The sequence below is a fragment of the Myodes glareolus genome, chromosome 21 (genome assembly GCF_982192425.1).
Source record: "Myodes glareolus chromosome 21, mMyoGla1.1, whole genome shotgun sequence".
Lineage (NCBI taxonomy): Eukaryota > Metazoa > Chordata > Mammalia > Rodentia > Cricetidae > Myodes > Myodes glareolus.
Genome location: NC_142046.1, coordinates 14597430 through 14618469, shown reverse-complemented (window position 1 = coordinate 14618469; position 21040 = coordinate 14597430). Strand labels below are relative to the sequence as shown.

At 48.6% G+C, this 21040-nt stretch overlaps 2 protein-coding genes across 2 annotated transcripts; both read right to left on the bottom strand.

Annotated features, from left to right (window-relative positions):
- Positions 1-42: 42 nt before the first annotated feature.
- Tor1a (torsin family 1 member A) lies at positions 43-7072 on the bottom strand. Its single transcript, XM_048432004.3, has 5 exons — positions 6848-7072; positions 6263-6528; positions 3414-3589; positions 3189-3316; positions 43-635 (listed from the first exon to the last, which is right to left on the bottom strand). The coding sequence occupies exons 1-5, from the start codon at positions 7026-7028 to the stop codon at positions 385-387; spliced, it is 1002 nt and encodes a 333-aa protein (XP_048287961.1). The 5' UTR covers positions 7029-7072; the 3' UTR covers positions 43-384.
- A 4312-nt stretch (positions 7073-11384) lies between these two features.
- Positions 11385-20873, bottom strand: C21H9orf78 (chromosome 21 C9orf78 homolog). Its single transcript, XM_048432005.3, has 9 exons — positions 20703-20873; positions 20340-20399; positions 18412-18463; positions 17510-17580; positions 15405-15482; positions 13917-14114; positions 12464-12600; positions 12279-12377; positions 11385-11893 (listed from the first exon to the last, which is right to left on the bottom strand). The coding sequence occupies exons 1-9, from the start codon at positions 20783-20785 to the stop codon at positions 11802-11804; spliced, it is 870 nt and encodes a 289-aa protein (XP_048287962.1). The 5' UTR covers positions 20786-20873; the 3' UTR covers positions 11385-11801.
- Positions 20874-21040: the final 167 nt, after the last annotated feature.

Sequence of the window (21040 nt, the reverse complement as noted above, 5' to 3'; positions counted from 1 at the left end):
TGTCAGCCTGAGAGCTTCAAAAGACACACAAAGCCAACAGCAGAAAGGTTTCTCATAATATTAAAAACCATTTAAAATAAAGTTATCACAATTGCAATAAAACTTAATTGTTCTGCCTCAAAACAGAAACACCTGAAATTAAAACATAATTTTTAAAAAAATACCATGAGCCCGGGAATGAGCAGGCTGGGAGGTTTCATCCTCTGGAGACTCCAGGAAGCTCTGGGTCCATGCTGTGTCTGCAGTCTCTACAGCATGACCAACTGCGGACTCTGAGGAGCAGAAACAGCCCCCAAGGCGATACCTGGTAACCTCAGCAGGAAGTGTCCTGAGCATCCTCCTGGGAGGAGAGGCCTGACTGTGGGTGAGAGTCTGCAGCAGGGCTCAGTCATCCAGGTAGTAGTCCAGCTTGGTGAACACAGTCTTGCAGCCCTTGTCGGAGAAGACTCTCTCCTCCTTGGGGAAGAACGTCATCTCCTCGGCCACTCTGCTTACAATGTCCTCATCTACTTCATAGCCCCGGGACTGCATCTCAACTCTGATGCACATTTTCAGGTGCTTATACTCCAGGGGCAGGAAGGGGACAAAATAATCAATGAGGTTCCGGTCAATGAGGCTGCTGTGCCAGAAGCCACCTGGGAAAAAGACAAAAAGGTGCCTCTCGATATTCATCTGTCCATCCACTAGTGTCCAGTGGGGACCAGCCTTTGAGGTAGAGCCAGGAGACCACCCCGTCTTCACACAGTGAGGGAGAGACACAGGAGCTGGGAACTGACTACAAACACTGCCCTGTGATGCCGCTGACAGCAAGGGCCACCTCTGGGCAGTGAAGGCTTGCTGCTCCTTGCAGAGGACCTGAGTTGGGTCCCAATATTCACCAGAGTGCTCATAACCTCATGTAACTCTGGGTCCAGTAGATGCAACTCCCTCTCTGGACACTCACATGCACACACATACAACAGAGACACACACAGACAAAAATGAAAAACACAAGCTTTAAAGTGACACCAGTGCTGTGGGCTTGGAAAGGCCTCTTCTGGAGGTGGGCTGGCGGGCCGCATGTACCACACTGTGCTGGGATCCAGGCAGTGGTGAGAAGTGGATAGACAGGTTGGAAGACGCACGAAGATAAGGGAGGGGTATCCCCAGAGAGAATGCACCAGTCAATCTCCGTCTAGCTGGACCAGCAATTAAGGAGCTCACTGCTGCTGCCAGTGCCCACACCACACAGAGCATTCTGAAAGCAATACCTAGACTCCCCTGGGTGCTAATGTGTAGAGACGAGGCTGTGTACCTTAAAGGTCTGGACTCTGACAAATGCCTCCCTGCAAAAATCTAGCTCTGCATGGCTCAGCCTCCCAGTGCTGAGAACACTTGACTCAGCATCTGCTGGATGCCCCAAAAGCTCATGACATGTCTTTGTGTCCTGGCTCCCAATGCAAGCTGTGTAGAGAGCCCAAGGTCTATGTACTCAGTTCCCAGTGGAGCCCTGCACTCTGACTGTACTCAGTGAGGGCCCTGTCTATGGCCACAGCAAAGAACAAAACTGGCCAGGCGGTGGTAGTGCGTGCCTTTAATCCCAGCACTTGGGAAGCAGAGGCAGGTGGATTTCTGTGAGTTCGATGCCAGCCCAGTCCACAGAGTGAGTTCTGGGACAGGCCCCAAAGCTACAAAGAAACCCTGTCTTAACCTCTCCCCTTCCCCCCAGCGCCAAGAAAAAAAGAACAAACCTGACTGTGAGCAGCTGTCTTGGAGAGCTACTCTGTACCAGGTACACATGGAGCCCTGGGGATTGTAGCTGGGGGCAACTGGCCTGGCTGGGGAGGAGACCCCAACACAGCCTGAATGACAGGACCCAACCACCTAACCCACCAAGTGCTCAGCAGAACCAGTAGACTTCAGATGTTACACAGCCTTAAAAAACACTAGGTGGGCTGGGGTGTCGCTTAGTGGTAGGCACTTATGTGGCATGTGTGAGGCCCTGGGTTCGAATTTGAACATCATAAAAGTAAAAACATCCAAGCCGGACGGTGGTGGGGCACGCCTTTAATCCCAGCACTCGGGAGGCAGAGTCAGGCCGATCTCTGTGAGTTCGAGGCCAGTCTGGTCTACAAGAGTGAGTTCCAGGACAGGCTCCAAAAGCTAACAGAGAAAACCCTGTCTCGAAAAACCAAAAAAAAAAAAAAAAAAGTAAAAACATCCATTTACTGCCAACTCAGATGTGTGTCCCGAGTGAAATGTCTCCTCCCAGTTAGGACACCTCACGTACCCCCTAAGACTGCTCTTCTCACTGTCCACCCCAGCATTGCTGTCAGATGTCTTGACTGTCTATCCCAGCTACAGCCCTGCGGGAGGTCCTCTCGACCTTCAACACAGTGCTCTGATGTACTGCTGCCCCATCGATCTGTATTTCCTATTGTGTGCACTCATCCTTTTGAGCATGAAGAAAGACTTCAAAATGTTCGTCTTTCCTCAGTTGTCTTCCCTTCGTCAGGGATGGGAGAACACACTGTTCCAGCCAGCTAACTTCGATTCAGATTTCTCGGTGAACATGTTTCCAAGGAGGAAAGCCCAACAACCCGAGACCAGCAAAGACCAGGTGAGATAGGCAGTGAGTCACCCTCATGGCTGTCCGCCTACCTGAGGTTCAAGGCCAAAGGTTGTATGACTGACAGTAGCTGGAGAAGTAGCTGAGCTGAAAGTTAAAAGCTCTGAGTGCAGGATGGAGGTGCAACACAGGCTGTAAGGAGCTGCACTGAGCCTCGGTGTCCTTTGTAAAGAACAGGCCGGCAGGCGTCCATCTGCCCCACAGGGCAAACGAGCAGGTCAAGTGTCTGAGGGGCTGGTACAGCGGCAAGGCCCAGCCATGCCTGGGTAGAGTCCTAGGGCACTGCAAAGGGAAAGGCCTTACCCAGTTCCCAGCTTCCCTGCAGTCATACAGTGGACTTCTCCTGGCTCAACCTCCTGCTTTTCCTCTACAAGGAATGGAGCTCAAACCCTGTCCCAACTAGGTATCAATGGTGTAGCCCAACTTCGGAGTTTATAAGATCTGCGGTTTGTTAGCAGATCTCACTCAGAGTCGGCAGGCCCGGGGGAACACTGAGGCTACATTAAGTTTGGCTCCTCGGCTGGAAAGACATAAGGGTGTAGGGCTAGGGATCAGATTCTTGAAGAACGGCTATACTTACTGTTCTTGTTATTGAAGACCGACACGGCCAGAGCATGCTCCATGTCTCTAAGCTTGATTTCTTCCCTCTGCTTGCCACTTTTCCAGAACTCCAAAGCCACATCTGTGATCCTTTCTGCCCCCGCATTGCTGCAGAAATAATTGCAGCAAGAAGGGGCTGCACTTCTCCCCAAGCCCCCAGGCACAGGTGCAAGGGTCTCCCACCATATCCCAGCCACAGCCTCACCTGAGGAAGATGAAGATGGCCTTCTGATAGGAGACATCATCTACCACATCATAGTAGTCTAGGAAAGGCTTAATGGCATCAATGAGGCCTGCGTGCATCTTGTCCATCTCGTCAAAGATGAAGATGGACCGAGCACAGGCACTCACGTTGCCTCGAATCCACATCTGTAGCTGGTCCTGAAGGACAAGAGGGCCCATTTAGAGTTCTAGTGGGTACAATTCTATCAGCTTCAGGGTTTTTTTTGTGCAGCTCTACCCAGCGCCTCAACAGTACTAAGCAAGCCCTCTAGCGGAGCCACACCCAGGCCTTCAGAACAACTCTACCCCTGAGGACGATGGCTGCGCCTCTCGAGCATTGTGCTATGAGCATTACACTCACTCACACACGCGCGCACCTATCCCTCACAATCACTTCGTGTACGAGTAGCGTCATAACCACGCCACAGGTGAGGACACTGGGTGCAGAGCGCTTCAGCAGCTTGCCTGAGATAATATAATTAAGCTCCAGGTTTGTGACACCACATTGCGACCACACTGATGCTGTTGTCAGCCAGGCGCGAGCTCTGTCCTCACAATGGCAATGTCACATGGATCCCGTGTGGGACAGTCTCTTGGTAAGAGGTAGAAACCACTATCATCCCATCCCTTCCTCCGCAGTCCAGTGTGGAGAAGCTCTGACTCACAGGTGGGAAAACAGTGCACAGGGCCTTTTGGAGGGAGTCTGGACTTGAGCGCTCAGCATTCGGGAAGGGCGTGATGAGGCTTTCTGAAATAAATCTGCCTAGCTAGGTACAGACCATAAGAACACATCTGAGATGGACTTGGTGGCATGCCTCTGTGGCCCCAGCTGAGACAGAGCAAGAGTTCCAGCCCGGGGTGGGAGGAAGGCTTACTGGGTACAGTGCCCGCCTTACAAATACCCCCGTGAGGAAGTCAGTCGTGGCAAAGACAGGATCTTTGGGGCTTGCCTATCTCAATGAGAGACCCTGTATCAAAAAAAAAGTGGACAGATCCTGAGGAACACCACCAGAGATAGACCTATGACCCCCCATGCACACACATGCTCACAAGTACACATAAACACACAAAATTTAAAAACAAACAAACGACACTAAAATAATAATAAAACAGAGTTCAGGGCCAGCCTAGGGTACAACAACGAAAACATGGGTGCAGTTATCTCAAAAAAAAAAAAAAATTGTATTTGGTGTTTTGGTTGGCCAGATGCCAAAACTGATATCAGGGTCTCACTCGTGCTAGGTCAGTTACATACTATGACCGTTTCAAGCATTTTCCTCAGAAAATTGAGCCAAAATTCTCCATACTCTGCAGCTATTGCATCGTCCCGAGGTGAGGTGGGAAAGCAGCTCTGCACTTTTCTACAGAACAGTCAATGTTAGCAGCCGCATCACACATCTGTTTGGGGGCTTTCCCTTGGCTCCTATGACCGTGGTTAGAGCATTCCATTTGTATCTAACGTAAGCAGCAAATCTGCAGGGATGGGCCTTCCCCTTAGAGCAGTGATTCTCAGACCCTTTGGGGTCAAATGACCCTTTCACAGAGGTTACAGAGCAGACATTCTGCATATCAGATATTTATATTATGATTTATAACAGTAGCAAAATTACAGTTATGAAGTAGCAACAAAATAAATTTATGGTTGGGGGTTACCACACAACATGAGGCTAAAGGGTCACAGCATTAGAAAGGTTGAGAACCACTGCCTTAGAGGAACCTTCAGAGACCGGAAGTGGCCTGCTAACACCGTGAGACGAGTGACCATTTACACAGAACTCACTCAGTTGTTAGAACCCAACAGACAAGGTTTGCCCTGTCTCCTACCAGAACAACAGACTGCAGGGCACTACAGCAAGACACAGCTATAAGCACTGCCCACTGAACACTTTAACCCGCCTCCCAAAGGCCCCTGAACAAATGCTACTGGGCCCCCTTTTTTCTTTCTCCCTCCATTTGTCCTCTCCTTGTCTGTTTTCAAACAGAGGCTCGCTGTGTAGTCCAGACTAGCCTCAAACATGTAGTCCTCCTGCCTCAGCCTGCTGGCAATACAGGTGAGTGCAACACACCCAGTTGATCACAGGCACAGACTAAACAACCTGCCCCAAGCCACACAGTCATGGTGATCCTGATGTTTAACAGAAGGGGGGGTACACATAAGCAAGGGTGAGGCACATTCTGTAACAGAGAGCGCGCTTCTCAGAAAGGCTGGCTGACAGTCCCCACGCTCCACAGCAGGAAAGAGGGAGAGATAGGACCTGAGTTCAGGTGTGGACTGTTAGCCAGAATTAAACTCCAAAAGCAGGCTGCAAGAGCTGAGTCCAAACAGACTTAGACCTCCGTGTTTCCTTTCCACGATATGGATGGGACCCGAAGACCCTGATGTTGGATTTGATTATGTCCCCATTTGACCACAGCCAAGTGTTATTGAGCCTAGAGGTCACCAATAAACCTTAGTGGTCTAATTGCTTGATGTAACACAAACCCTCAGTACCTTACATACCCACTACCACTCCTGCTGCAGGGTCGGGGCAGGGTGGGGCAAGTGCTCTGCCCTGGGCTACCCCAGCCCTGGATAAGTTCCCTTTGAAACACAGTCCCGATCTGCACTGCAGGAGCGATCCTCAATTGTAGTTCCTTCAGCTTCTCTCGCTCTCTGCCTCCAGAACAGCTGATGGAACAACAGCCAGCTCTGTCCACACTATTTTAAAGAGGAACTCACACACAAAGAGCCATATCGAGGCTCACTCGCTGACGTGGAATTCCCACATCCCGTCCCAGACAGAGAAACCCAAACCCGGGTCATCCCCGAAGGCGGCGAACTTATGCTCTTGCCTTATACAGGGTGAGGTTGGAGGCGTGGGGGAAGTGCAGCGTGGCCACAAACAGGTGCACATAGTCACTGTTGAGTCCACCCTCGTAAATATTCTCTGCGATGATCTTGCTGACGAAGTTTTTGCCGGTGCCTGTCCACCCGTGTAGGGAGAGGGTAAGGGGCTTCTTGGGCTTCGGGTTGCTTAGGAAACCAGACACGGCGTTTAAGATGACTTTCTTTGCAAGATGTTGTCCAAAGAGTTTGTTATCCAGATCCTTCTGCAGCGCTGGGAATGGAAAGATCACTCTGGTCAGGAGAGAAGCAAGCAGGAAAATGCAGCCCCATTTCCAGGCTGTCAGAGCCTGCGGAGCCTGGATTGGAGAAGGACCCTGCTGCCGCGAACCCTGCACTTCCAAAGGCCTGGGCTTGGGGATGTTCCTCAAAGCCGAGCGGAAGAGACGCGGTGAGGCCGCCCCGGTGAGCCCCACGCAAGGCTGACACCCTACCCTGAGCTCGTCAACTCATCTCCCAGGCCTCGGGCCAAAGTCTGGCCTGACCGCGGCGCCAGCCCCCGGCCGCAGTGCCCAACCCTGGTGCCCGCCTACCCTCCCGGCTGAGGCTCCGCTTCTGGCCGCAGCACTCGGTAAAGAGGCAGTAGAGGCGCGGGTAGGAGATGTAGCCGGTGAGTACTCCGGCCAAGGCCAGGCCCAGGCTGATGGGCTCCACGGCACGAACCGCGAACGGCGCCAGCAGCAGCAGGGCCACTACGGCCCGGCCCAGCTTCATGCCCGGACCCGCGCCGCTTGCGCGTCCCAGCGCCCACCGTACCCCACGCACCGCCCAACGCGCGTTTCCGGTTCCTGCCTGTGGGGCCGCCCTCTTTGTCTTGGTCAGGCCGTCCCCCGACGCTCGCAAATGCCATCTTTGTTAAGGGCAAAGCCCTTTCTGGGCTGATCCTTGGTAGGAATCAGGTGGTGATCGGTTTCCCCCATCCTCATCAAATAACAGAATGTTTTAGAACAGTTTTTAAAAAAGGACACATGCATCTACATGCACAAAGTTCACATAAACTCATTTAGGAATACACATAATACATAAAGGAATAAATGAGAATGTGAGAATAATATAGTGAGTTTCTATATGACACCCCCTGGTTCCCTATTATTAAAATCTGATATTGGTGTGGTGAGCGCCTTTAATCCCAGCACTCAAGAAACTGAGGGAGGCGGATCTGTATGAGTTTGAGGCCAGCCAAAAATACACAATGGACTCTGTCTCAAAAAAAAAAAAAAAAGTAAAAAAAAATAAATAAACCTGATATTTGAGGACTGGGTATTGTGGCACACACCTTCAATCCCGGTACTCTGGGAGGCAGATGTAGATGGAGTTCTGTGAGTTTGAGCCACCCTGGCCCACACAGCAAATTCTAGGAGCAGCCGGGGCTACATAATGAAACACACATCTCAAAAGAAATAAAAGTTTGACATCTGTATATTATGCTTGATAAAATCCATGAACCACTATATTAATTAAAGCCCAAGTTTACCCAGTTTCTTTCTTCCAGCTCACCCATTTTTTTCACGTAGGGAACCCATCCAGCTTCCCACAATGCTGACTTCCCAGTTCCTCTTGGATGCCTCTGACACTTGCCTTGTTTTAAGAAACACAACACTTGGGGATGATAGGGTGATCCCCAGAGCCTCACACATTGTAGTCAAATATCATGGAACTACATGTCAGGCTTTCTGTTTCTTGCCTGATTTTGTTTTAAATTCTCTTTGGAGTTGGGGAACAAAGTGGGTGCTAGGACTTGAACTCATGTCTGTACAAGAACAGCACTCTTGTTAGCCGTCCCTCCAGCCTCTGACTTTGTTCTGAGGCGAAATCTTCATAGCCACTCCAGACTGTCTTCCAGTTTGCCGCTGGTTTTGAACTTGTGGTCATCCTGCTTCACCTCCTTAGGTCTGGGATATAGGCCTGGCTTTTTGTTGTTGTCGTTACTGGGGATTGAACCCTGGGCCCTTAGCTTGTAGACTATACCACTGAGTTATACCTCATCTTGAAACACCTTTGTAGATTGTCCCTCTCCTGGAATTTGAGGGTTTTTCTCATCATAAGACTAGGGTTTAGAAGAGGGACTGCCAACATAAAGTGCTATTTCCACCACAGCCTACCCAGGGACATTATGTCAGCATGGCTTGATTGCTGAGACAGTCCTGATTTGTTTTCAATTACTACGATAAACATCATGACCAAAGTCTCTTACAGGAGAAAGGGGTTATTTCATCTTACAGGTATCATCTTTAAGGGAAGCTGCCATTGTGAGCTGCCACGTGGGTGTTGGAAATTGAACCTGGGTCCTTTGGAAGAGTAGTAACCCCTTGAGCCATCTCTCCAGCCCCTCAGCTATCTTTCTTATACAGCCCAGGTTCACATACCTAGAGACGTCACCACCCACAGCTGACTGGACTCTCCCGCATTAATTAGTAATTAAGAAAAAGCCCCCCCCCCCCCTCCACACACACACACAACCAGGGACGATTTCTCAGTTGAGGTTTCCTCTTCTCAGGTATGTCTAGGTGTGTCACTGACAAAAACAAATCAGTCCAAGGCAGTGTCTCTGTGTTTTCCAACTGTGAGGTTCCCTCTGGATCTCCCTCCTCTTTGGAAGGAAGTCAGTGTGCAAGGCCCACACTTAGGCAGCAAAGAGTTAAGCTCAAATTTGTTGAGGGCAAAGTGTCTACAGAAATCACCTGTGCCAAGAATCATGGTGCTTGACTATATAATTCTAGCAGGTAAAGGTAGGAGGTTCAAGACCATTCTCAGCTATATATTAGGGTCAAAACCAATCTAGGCCCAAAGTGTCGGGGGGGTGGGAGGGGACAGCGACAGGGTTTTTTCTGTATGGCCCTGGCTGTCCTGGAACTCCCTTTGTATACCAGGCTAGCCTTGAACTGAGAGAAATGCCTATCTGCTTCCTAGGAGCTGAGATTAAAGGTGTGTGACACCATGCCCTGCCCCTCCCCAATTTTTTTTTTTTTAAACCCAGGCTGTCCTCTTTATGAGTGGAGAATGACTACCAAGCCGTTTTCTGTGATGTTATGCCCAAGTTTCTGGTCCCCAAATGAATTCACAGAGCCAGATGGATTTCCGATGCAAATTACATGAAGAATTTTAATTCAAACTCGAGTTTGAACCACACCTCCAGCACATCAACACAGTGGGTGAGGAAAGTGCAGCCCCAAACCTGGGGAGGGGGAGAACTTTTACAGGGGAAATGTGTAATCAGGGAGTCTGAGTCCTGTCGTTTGGGGATTGGGTGAGGAGTACAGAAGATAAGGTAGTTTCTGATCCCATTGGTCAGCTCTTGGGCACAAAAACCTAACCAAGAGCCATTAATAACTGACAAGGTGTCTTCAAAGACAGGATGCCTCCCAAGAACATCTGGACCTTGTTAAATTTTATGGCCCTGCTCCCTAATTGGCCATTTTTCAAGTACCTGTTCAAATTTCTGCTATCGCAACACATTTGTGGAGCTGAGATCGCCCACCCCCCAGCTCATTATACGACTTAAGATGAAGTCGTATAATGCTTTAAAATGGAGTTTGCAAAGTCAGGTCCTCACAGTGACAGGAGACGGACCTAGGACTAACAGGCAAATGCTCTGCCAAGTGAACCACACCTCCAGGCCCTTTTTTATTTTGGTTACTGGATGTCCCAGCTGGTTCCATAGGCTCCTCTGACATATACCCAACTCCTGAGATCTGAAAATCCTGCCTGTTGGTGGAAGTGTAACAGGCCCCCAGACCTTAGCACAACTGACTCCATGATAGAAGTACCATTCAGGCCATAAAACTCAGCACATAGACAGCCTCACCTGCCAAAATGAAAAGTAAGACCTTATGATCAAAGTCCATAGTTCTGGGAAACCAACCTTGCTTTTTGGCTTCTGTAGTTCTGCTTCATTCTTGTTAACTTAAATATGTGAATCTGGGACATGGTTTTGGTGCTTAAAAGCTCCCCCTGGGAAAGGCTCAGGGCTATACTGGGATCCTAAACACCCAGTGTAATCACCAGCCAGGTGATAAAGACTGTCTTTTGGCTTAAATCTGCATCTGAGCAGTCTTCTACGGTGGATACCCCATAACAGAAGACACATGGCAAACACGAAAGTTGGGTCTAGTTTATACTTAATGACTAAGTTCTAAAAGATAAGACATGCAACTTTTCATGTTTGTTCCTTTATTTGCCTATCTCATTATGAGGCCTAGATGGTCCACAACTCAGAGATCATCTGTCTCTGCTTCCTGAGTGCTGAGGTTAAAAGGCTTATGCCATTACATTGCCATTACATGCTTTCCTTTTTTCTTTCTTTCTTTCTTTTTTTTTTTGGGGTTTGTTTTTTTGTTTTACAAAACAGGGTTTCTCCGTGTAGCCCTGGCACCCACTCTATAGATAAGGCTGGCCCGGAATTTAGAGATCTGCCTGACCCTGCTTTTTCTTCTTAATCAAAAGAACTTTGTGGCTCTGTAAGAGTCAGGGAATGCCAGCGTATCTGAGTCATCCTCCATCTTTCTGCTGGGAACTGGACACTCTAAATCAGGTCAGATGTAGTTTTCTTTTCTTTTTCTTCTCTTCTCTCCCTCTCTCTTTCCTGAGATATGGTCTCTCCTGGTTGTCCTGAAACTCACTATGTAGACTAGGCAGATTTCCAATTCATGGAGATCCCCTTGCCTCTGCCTCCTGAGTGCTGGGATTAAAAGAATGTGCCACCACACCCAGCAAAGACAGATGTATTTTTCAACCTCATTTCAAGTAGTGAAGGAAACCATGGCTGTTTATATAACCTCAAAACACTGGAGAAATAGACTGGGGAAAATGGCTCAGTATTTAAGAACACAAAGTTAAGAATCCAGCCTGGGTTAGATGCTTAGCTTGGATATGGTGGCTCTCAAGCATGGATAACTACAATTCCAAGATAGCTAACACCCTCCTCTGACTTCCAGAGGCGCTAGATGCACACACATGCACACAGACATATGTGAAGACCAACACCCAAATACATAAATAAATCTTAAACAAAACAAACAAACCCACAGTGAACACAGCTGAGACAAGGACAAAATTAAGAGAAAGGCAACATATTTACAAACAATTTAATAACACTCTTGAGAATAGTTTGTCCCAGGTAAGAAACAACATAGACATAGATACATTGTTTTCTTTTGAAAGTTACAAAGCTAATGTTTGAAAATGCCAGCCAGGTGTGGTGGGGCCTCTAAAACCCCAGGAGGGAGGAAGAGGGAGTTCAAAGTCAGCCTGGGATATACGGGAAGGCGCAGTCTTCAACCCAAAGCCAGAACAGAAATTCAGCAGGTAAGCAGAAGTGCCATCGGATGGGAACCCCAATAACTAGCAAGCGGGTTCTATGCAGGGCACTGTTTGCACTGGGACAAGTGCGAGTGTGTGTGCATGTGTGCTATCCGCCCCTCCATCCCAGCTCATCTTCTTGAACTTCTCACTGTGTGCATGTGCTGTCCACTCCCTACCGCCGCAGCCTCAGTAGCGCCTGTTCATCTTCTTGAACTTCTCGTAGTGGTAGTCATCTGTGGCCTTCTCATTAGCAGGACGCTTGCGGCTGGGAGGGGACCCTGAGGAGAACAAAGGCTGCCTGTCATGGCGGAAGCAGCAGAGACTACTGTTCCAAGGTGAGGACCTGGTTGGAGTCAACCATGACAGCAGCCCCAGCACCGAGGCCAGCAGAGCCCGGTGACCCTTGCTACATGCCTCTTATTTACTGCTATTTCTGCTTTTCCCTTACTGAAACTTTCAAACTCAGTCTCTCCTAGCTTCACAGTTTGGGGTCCCCAGAGCAAGCAATGGGCTGCCTCTACCCCCTCTTCATTTCACCAAGGAGGAACCACAGCTTGGAAAGGGAAGGTACGTGGCCGTGGTCCTTGGCAGGGCTTGAGCACTGCCCTGCCTGCACGACTCTGTCGTCACAGGCCACTTCAGTGCCACCCAGGGCGTACTCACGTTCAGGCTCTGGCTTCTCGGTGTCACCCACTCGCAAGGGCCGGGCTTTGGGCTCTTCTTTGTTTCTTCGAATGGGTGCATTGAGCTCCTCGTGATAAACTGAACAGAGAAAGAACAAGGGACTATGAGGTGGCGGTAGCGCTCTTAGCAGACTCATGGGGTGTGGGGGCAGGCAGGGCACTCACAGCGATTGTGCTGGACATAGTTCACGGCCATGTTGGTGGGCACGAACGAAGTCTCACTATCCTTCTTCTTGTTCTGCTGCTCAGCCAGTAGTCGGGCCTTGGCGTCCTCCGTGGAAATGATATTTTTTATTTTAGCACTATGGACAGAGAAAAAGCCATACCTCATATGAGGTCATTACACCTTTGGAACTGACTGATGAGGCTGGTCACTCCTACTGCACAAGGAGAAGCATCTCTCCCAGAGCACAGAGCTCTACAGTGTACCAGGCTGCTTCAGGCCTTTCCTTCTTTCCTTTTTGAGTTTTTCGAGACAGGTTCCCTGTGTAGCCCTAGACCTCGCTCTGTTGACCAGGCTGGCCTTAAACTCACAGAGATTCACCTGCTTCTGTCCCTCGAGTGCTGGTATTATTAAAGGTGTGTGTAACATGGCTCCTTTTTGTTTTTAAGACAAGGTTCCTACAAAGCCCCAGTTGCACTGGAACTCAAGATCCAACCCCTCTTGTCTCAGCCTCCCCAGGGTTCAGATACCAGTGTGTGCCACCCTTCCTGGCCTGACCCTGTGGTCACATTGGTATGGAAAACTCAGGGCCATGGCAGAACAGATGTGTTCTCTCTTGGATAAGGAGAAAACCTTGGAGACTGGAAGTGGGGCATGCAGCTCAGTGGCAGAGCACTTACCTAGCACTGGGAGGTTCTAGTTCAAATCCCCAGGAATGCACATGCACACACACCACACATTAGAATTCATGTCCCACAAAACTGAAATGGGCTCCTTAAAGTTCAACGCTTGCCAGGCCAGAGAGACCAGAGCCCACAGCCTCCTAACACTTCACTCTAAGCAATGAAGCTGCTGACCATAGTATTTGTTTCTCCGCAGGTGAAGGCTCACAGAGCAGGTGTGGACCAGCCTTTTACACAGCCCTTGATGGAAATGAACAGAAAGGAGTGGCTGAGGAGACACTTTTGCTTCCAGAGGTCAGGGGCCCTTCAGTCCCTTCAGCCACTGGGACCAGATGTAAGAAAACTCCAGAGACAACTTGTCTGTAGGTCTCCAAGGAGTTTGAGAAGGATCTTCATAACTTTAGTGAGCACATGTGTACATGCATATGAGCGTGCATGGAAAGGCCAGAGGACAACTCAGATACAGTCCATTAGGAGCCACACACCTCATTGGAAACAGGGCCTCTCACTGACCTGGAGTTCACAAGTAGGCGAGGTTGCCTGGGCAATGACCCGCCGATCTCCACCTGCCCAGTGTGCCCCGCTATACCTGGCTTTTCTGGCATGGGTTCTGGGGATCATATCAAAGTCCTCATGCTTATGATGACAAGTCCTGTACTAACTTCCCAGCTGCCCGTAACTCCTAGGAAAGCTAGGCATGTGCTGTGTGGCTGGTCTGTGTAACTGCTCACTGGGAGTTGGGCAGGGGCACGGGCAGGGTTGGGAGACGTACTCTATACCCAGGTCCACCTCGGGGATGCCGCTCAGCATCTGGTTGGACAGCATCTCCTCAGTCTTCTTGGCAGATGAGACGCGGATGTTCTCTGGCAGTTCATAGAGGCAGTCCTCAGCATTCTTGGGCTTGGCCTTCTGTTCCTCTTGCTCCACAATCCCCTTCCTCTTCTTCAGCTCTGTCTCAATGTACTTCATCCTGAGAGAGAACCACAGGCTCAGGGGGCCAGAAAGGCCACAACAGGCATCTGCTAATTTGCATTTTTTAAAGAAGAACTTTTTACATTCTATTTTATGTGTCTATGTATGTGTGAGAGCATGTGTACCAGAACACATGTGGAGGTCAGAGGACAACGTGTGGGAGTTGAGTCTCTCCTCCCACCCTGTGGACCCTGGAGACTGAACACAGCCATAAGGCTGGTGGCAGACGACTTTACCCGTTGACCCATCTCACCTATCAATATGGAGAAAATGTTTTTGAAGACAGGTTCTCAGTATGAAGCCCTGGCTAACCTCGAACTCTTTATGTAGGCCAGGCTGGCCTTGAATTTAGAGACCTGCCTGCCTCCATTTCTCAAGTGTTGGGATTAAATTCCAGTGTCAACATGCCTGTCTCCAATAAAGAAATTATCAGTTCATGGAGAAATTAAGAAAAATAAAAATACCTGGAGGTTCTTTTTGACATAGTTTTAAACTGTGTGACCTAGATGGTCTCAAATTTGAGATCCTCCTGTCTCAGCCTCCTTGGTGTTAGAATTATAGGCGTGTGCCGCCATACTTGGTTTGAGTTCATTCGGGTGTTGAAAATTCCAACTCAAACCATCAAGGTGTACTGGAGACTACAACACTCTCCGGATGTGACCACATCCAAGGCTCTTTTAAGACAGAAGGTGGCATTAAGTTTCTGCTCCCCCACCCCCCGCAGAGTTAACTCGGATTTATCAAGATAAAGGAAAAGAGGGAATTCCTGCGTGGGTAGGCTCAAGGGAGTTAGACTCTGCAACCGTTTCCAAGGCCTTGGTGGAAAAGAAGTGTCAAGTCCATGACAGTCCTTGTGTGCTTTGAGGAAATACCACCAATAAAAAAATCCAAGGGCTGAGGATGTACTGTAGCTATCATCTGTCCCATAAGAGAAGGAAGGAAGGAGAATAGGAGGAGGAGAGAGATGGAAATATAAATGCAACCCCCCCCCCCCGTTTTTTTTTTACTGGGTTTCTCTGTGTAGCTTTGGACCCTGTCCTGGAACTCGCTCACTAGACCATGCTGGCCTTGAACTCACAAAGATCCACCTACCACTTCCTCCCGCATGCTGGAATTAGTGTGTGCACCACCACCCACTGGCTTTAAAAGGACTTTTAAGAGGCTTGCAAAGATCTAAGCCTGAGAAGTTGGGAGAGCATAGCTAAGAAAATCTGGGACTAGACATTCTGAGCATCTGGCTGGGGCCCAACCCCAGTGCTTACAGACATGGAGACACACTGATACCTACATGTCTGCATCCTCATCCCTCCGGTTAGTCTCTGCAGAGAAGGATGTCCCCAGGTGCAGGTCCTCCTCTTCACTGACCCTGAGAGCAGGGAGAAGATCACATTCATTGAGGTCAAGTTATACCAGATAACTCAAATACAACATAAAACACAGGAACACATACGACATGGCATGGTATATAACGAGGAAAAAAAAACCTTAGACACATATGCAAACAAACAGGTGGCAGCAGCGTTTAGACTTTGGGCAATGAGTGCACGCTTTCTTCTGAAAACTTTTATAATAGGTAGTTCCCGTGTATGTATGTGTGACCCTGCGTGCACATGTGGAGGTCAGAGGTTCTGTCAGGATGCCCCCTTTTGTCTTTTGAGATGGGCTCTTGCTAGGCCAGCACTCATTATTTTGGCCAGACAGGTTGGCCACCAAGTCCCCAGGATTCACTGCCTGCACTCTCTAATGCAGGGGTTACAGACACATGCTGCCAAACTTGGGTTTTACATGTCACAGGGATCTCAACTCAGGCCTCCACTTTACTCACTATGCCATCTCCCTAGGTCCTGAAACACATTTACTTTTTTCTTTTTTTTTCAGAGAGGGTCTCATCCAGCCCAGGATGGCCTTGAACTCCCGATCCTTCTGCTTCCATTTACTGAGTTCTGGGCTTTTCCGTGAATCATTTTTCTGGTGGGAGCCATGCTGTCACCCCTGGGAATGGTGCATACGTGTTTTGCAGATGGATTTCCTTATAGCATGGCCCTCTGGAGGGACCTGTGGGAGATGCTGCAGACCCCTGTGCTGTCCCAGGGAGCTCATGGGCTGCAGGCCTCTCTCACCCTCCCAAGGCTTATTCTATGGCGACTCTTAGTTTTGCTTTGTCAGTTGTGTGACTGTAGCTGAGTTTTCTGGGAACAAAAGCTGGTAATTTTTCCAAAAGTCTCTACAAGGAAATTAAGCCTCTCTACAGTCATTCACAGAAACGAGTTCCTCCTGTTGCCCCTGCCGCCTTGGCAGTCATTCTGAGTAAGCAGGAGGAACTCACTAAGGTTAATGATTCTTGTTTACTTACCTATCCTAAAAAAGAGATAACAATGTTCCAAAGAACTTAAGAACCTGGGAGACAGTTTCTTAAAAGATGATATTAAAAACTTATAGGAACATATAAGGAAAAAAGAAAGGATACGAAAGGTCAGGCATCTCTCTGGGGCCAGTACATGAACAGTTAAATAATTTTTCAGTTAAAACTCCCAGTTCCCTTGGAAGTAAAAGTAGTCATAGAAACTGTCAGAAAGAATATAAACTTGGTCCCAACAGTTAAAGAGTTAGCTAATTAGCATTTTGAGAATTTATAAAGAATAGCATTACAATTGTTATCCACATAAAAGTGATATGCAGATTATTTAGAAATTGACTTACACTTGAAAATAATATCCTAGGTATGACATCATACACTCAGCTGATTACAAAAATATAAAAGTATTACAATGTTAAGGATTAATCATAGGGCTTGAATCTTTTTTGTAACAGCATGTTTGCTGCCAGCTAGGGCACAATATGAATAAGATGTGCCTGGCTAGATATGGTCATTTGGCTTGCAATATAGAAATTAATGATAAGGGGTACAGGTCAGTGATGTCAAAGGAGTGGGGAAGAGGAAAGGAAACTAAAATGGGTAAATGTTAATGATTCTTGGGAAATGATTAAACAGAAATATATTAAAACTGCTCATGCTTGAATGCATTAGAGCTTGTATAAGTAAGAACAGCTTGAGCTATTCTGGGCCATCTGTTTGGAAGACAACCTGTGGTCAGTCTCTTCACTTTTCATCTACTTCATACCTCAGTCCTATAGCTCAGAACGCTGGACTTGGGCAATTTTTGTAACTAGGTTACATACAAAGCGTCCCCAAGTTGAAATAATAAACAAGGCCCCTTTGCAAAAGGATTCTTCTCTCTTGGCTCTAAGCCCTCCACTGGAGCTGTTTCTAATTAGTGTACCCCAGGCACAGCACAGAGGCTGCAACCTCTGTGCAGGGCGTCCCAGCAGCCTTGCCCTCCCTGCCTGCTCAGGAAGGCGACAGTGTGTTCGCACCCAGTTCCCTCCACTTACTTATCTTTGCCCCTCTCCTTCAGCTTCTTCATGTCCACCATGCCACCTGTCGTCATTTGGAAAGGGTCGTCCTGCAGAAAGCACACCACTTAGAGGAAGCATCTAGAATTGCGGCAGCTGAGTTAGTGTGATCATCTGTGAGTATGCAGGTACATGTACACATGTGTGCATACCTGAGAAGGTCAGAGGTCAATGTTGTATGTTCTTAATCACTCTCCATCTTATTTTTTTTTTCTTTTTGACTTTCAACAAATAAAAAAAAATTCTCCTTAGCTTTGTAGCCTGTTCTGGAATTTACTCTGTAGACCAGGCTGGCCTTGAACTCAGAGATCTGAATGTTAAGATTAAAGGTATGTGCCACCACCACCAGCTTTTCTTACTTTGTATGTGTATGTGACCATGTGTGTTAGTTTTGTATGTGGACAGTGTATATACATGTTTGTGTGTATGAATGTGTGGTTGTAGAGGCAAGAGCCCAAATTAGGCATCTGCCTCAACCTCTTTCCACCTTAAATACCTCAGACAGGTATTAATATTACTGATTTGGGTAGACTGGCTGGCCAGTCAGCTCTAGAGCTCCAACTGTCTCCACTCCACCCCTGCTAGGATTATAGACTTATGCCATCATATACACCTTTGGTACGAATACTAGGGGCCTGACTCAGGTCCCCATACTTAAGCAGCAAGAACATCAACACTTTCCCCACAGAGCCATCCCCCAGTCTCTGCCTCTCCAGTGCTTGGATTTATGGATGTGCCACCACTCTCAGCTTTCCATGGAGGTGCCAGGGATCCAAAGCTGGACCCTTGTGCTTGCACAGCAGATAGTGTCGCTGAGCCATCTCCCTGGCACCATGGTTATACCTTAGGAAGAGACACAGAAGAGAGGAGGCCACACTCACCACTAGAGTCGTCTCCTCTTGAACCTTCTCTCCCACCAGAAGGGCGGCAGCACTGAGCAAAAGAAAACAAAACAAGCAAAGAGAAATGACACAGAGACAAGAAGGAAATCAATGTGCTGGCTAGTTTCTTTTGTCAACTGACATAAGCTAGAGTCATCTGTGAAGAGGAAAATTCAATTGAGAAAATGCCTCCATCATGCTGGCCTGCAGACAAGCCCGTGGAACACTTTCCTGTTGACTGATGTGGGAGGGCCACTGTGTACAGATCTCCCTTCCCGGGTATGTGGTCCTGTGCTGTATCAGCAGCCGAATGTCAACCTGGGAAGCAAGCCAGGAAGTAGTGCTCCTCCATGGTCTCCAGGTTCCGGCCACGACTTCCCCCAGTAACTAAAGGTGATCAAAACATTGGGCACCAAAGAAGCCCTTTCCACTGCAAGTTGTTTTTGGTCATGGTCACAGCAATAGGAGGCAAACTGGGGCAGTCAGGTTGGCAGGCTGGAGCACTACTGGAAGGACACAGTGCTCAGCACTGGGAGTGGGAGGGGAGAGCAAGTGAAGCAGCTAGTGCACGTTCCCGCACAGTCATCTGACAGCCTTTGGTCTGGAAATCCCAGTATAAAAGTCTGCCGGTCAAGGAAACTGGAAGAGAAGACAAATGCCAGAGAATATGCACGGCAGCTGTAGCTGATGGTGAAGATTCACAAAATGACCTGGAAAGCACACTATCAGTGAGCTAGCCCCAACACTTTTGTTATTTGACTTTTGAGATATGGTCTCATTAAGTTGCCCAAGCAGGCCTTAAATTTGTGATTGTCCCACTTCAGCCTCCCAAGTAGCTAGGATTATAGGCTTGTGCCACTAGGACTGGCTTTGTTGTTGTGGAGACAAGGTTTCACTCTATAGCCTGGCCTGGCATTAACCTCATGGTCCTCCCACTATTTCAGTCACTCAAGGCTGGAATTACAGGTATGAGTCACCACACCCACCTAGGCAATCCATTAACAAATTATAGTACACTGGGTGCAGTGTTATGCAGCCTTCTACAAAGAGTTTCTGTAGGTGGGTGGTAATGGCAGCAAGCCTTTAATCCCAGCACTCGGGAGGCGGAGGCAGGTGAGTTCGAGGCCAGCCTGGACTACAAGAGCTAGTTCCAGGACAGGCTCCAAAGCTACAGAAAAACCTTGTCTTGAAAAACAAACAAACAAACAAACAAACACAGATTTTCTGGAACACACAATATGGGCAGAAGCTCAATATCATAATGAGTTGAATTTTTAAAAATCAGAAGATATAAAAGTGATTAAAATCTTCAAAAACTAAAAAGAAGCAGATGGGAAACAACATTAGATGCTAACAATGGTTACCACTTCATGGAAAGATTATGAATGTTGTCTATCTACCTAAGGTTTTTATTTTGTTTGTTTTTGGCATGAGTGTTCTGTCTGCATGTGTGCCTGCATGCTAGAAGAGGTCATACGATTCCATTATAGAAGGTTGGGAGCCACCATGTGGTTGCTGAACCCCTGGAAGAGCAGTCCTTTTAACAGCTGGGCCATCTCTTTAGCCCATCAGGTTATTAAATATAGGGTCTCGCTATACAGGATCAGAGCCATGCACCAACAACCTATTGTTTATTCCTTGAATATATACTCTAAGTTTTCCAAACTCTTAGCTGTCAACACACTGTCAGTCACGATTCATCGGTGCAATTAAAAACTCTAGTCAGTGACCTGGAGCAGACTCTGAGACCACCAGGCTCAGGACATGTGGCGATAAAACATTTGTAAAGAACGTTGGTCCCCTCTTTGATCAGTGGAAGGTATATGTTTAGAGAAAGAACTATGCCGAAGGAGAGATTTGTAACTGAGACCCTAGCTGGAAAGTGTCTGTGTCATCAATGGCGCCGCCCCCACCCTCGTGGTACCCACCTCACCCCGTTTGGTCTCTTCCTTAAGTTCTGCACCTCTCGGGTTTCTTCAAGTTTCAACCTGGGGAGAAATGAATGAAAAGGGTAATGCACAGGCTGAGAGATCCTCTGAGGAACTCAAAGCCTAACTCAGCTACGAGGACATCCGTGTCCCTCAGCCGAGTCCCTAGCATGGTCACGGGCACCCAGACCTATGCGAACCCGGAGCACCTCTCCCAGCTTCGCGGTCGAGGAAAAGTGGCCTTATCCCCAGAAGTCTCTGAAAGGCAAAAACCCTGCCTCCCGGTCAATGGTGTCAGCGCGGTGGCGGCTGGCATCCAGTCCCAAGACTGTCTCCCTCTTCCGAGGCCTGCCACACACGTACCGAACCTCCTCTGATTCCTGCTCATCTTCCTCCGACTCCGAATCAGCCCGCCTACGGCGGAATGTCTTCCCGGTGATTCGCATAGCGGCGCCAGATCTTCGGAGCAGCGTTACCAGCCGCGTAGTACAGGGAAGCTTCTTCTCTTCCGGCGCGCAGAAATGTCGTCAGAGCGCCAGCTGGACGCAGACCCGCCTCCGGCTTACTAGGCGGTGCCCAAGCCGCACAGCCACCAGCTCCCGACGCCGAAAAGCAAAGTCAGGTACGGCCGCGTGGCCACACCCTCGGCCACGCCCCAGCGATGCGACCACGCTCACCACCGGCGTGACAACCTTCGAACC

Bases quoted from the DNA above. Each gene is read 5' to 3' on its own strand.
- Tor1a (XM_048432004.3), bottom strand. From the start codon at position 7,028: ATGAAGCTGGGCCGGGCCGTAGTGGCCCTGCTGCTGCTGGCGCCGTTC. The intron at 3,590-6,262 runs GCAAGAGCATAA...CTTGTCCTTCAG, and splicing joins CCAACCTCACCCTGTATAAG to GACCAGCTACAGATGTGGAT. The intron at 636-3,188 runs GTAAGTATAGCC...TCTTTTTCCCAG, and splicing joins GGTCTTCAATAACAAGAACA to GTGGCTTCTGGCACAGCAGC.
- C21H9orf78 (XM_048432005.3), bottom strand. From the start codon at position 20,785: ATGCGAATCACCGGGAAGACATTCCGCCGTAGGCGGGCTGATTCGGAG. The intron at 18,464-20,339 runs GTGGGTACCACG...TCTTTTGCTCAG, and splicing joins AAGAGACCAAACGGGGTGAG to TGCTGCCGCCCTTCTGGTGG. The intron at 14,115-15,404 runs GTAGGTATCAGT...GTTCTCTCTCAG, and splicing joins AGGGATGAGGATGCAGACAT to GATGAAGTACATTGAGACAG.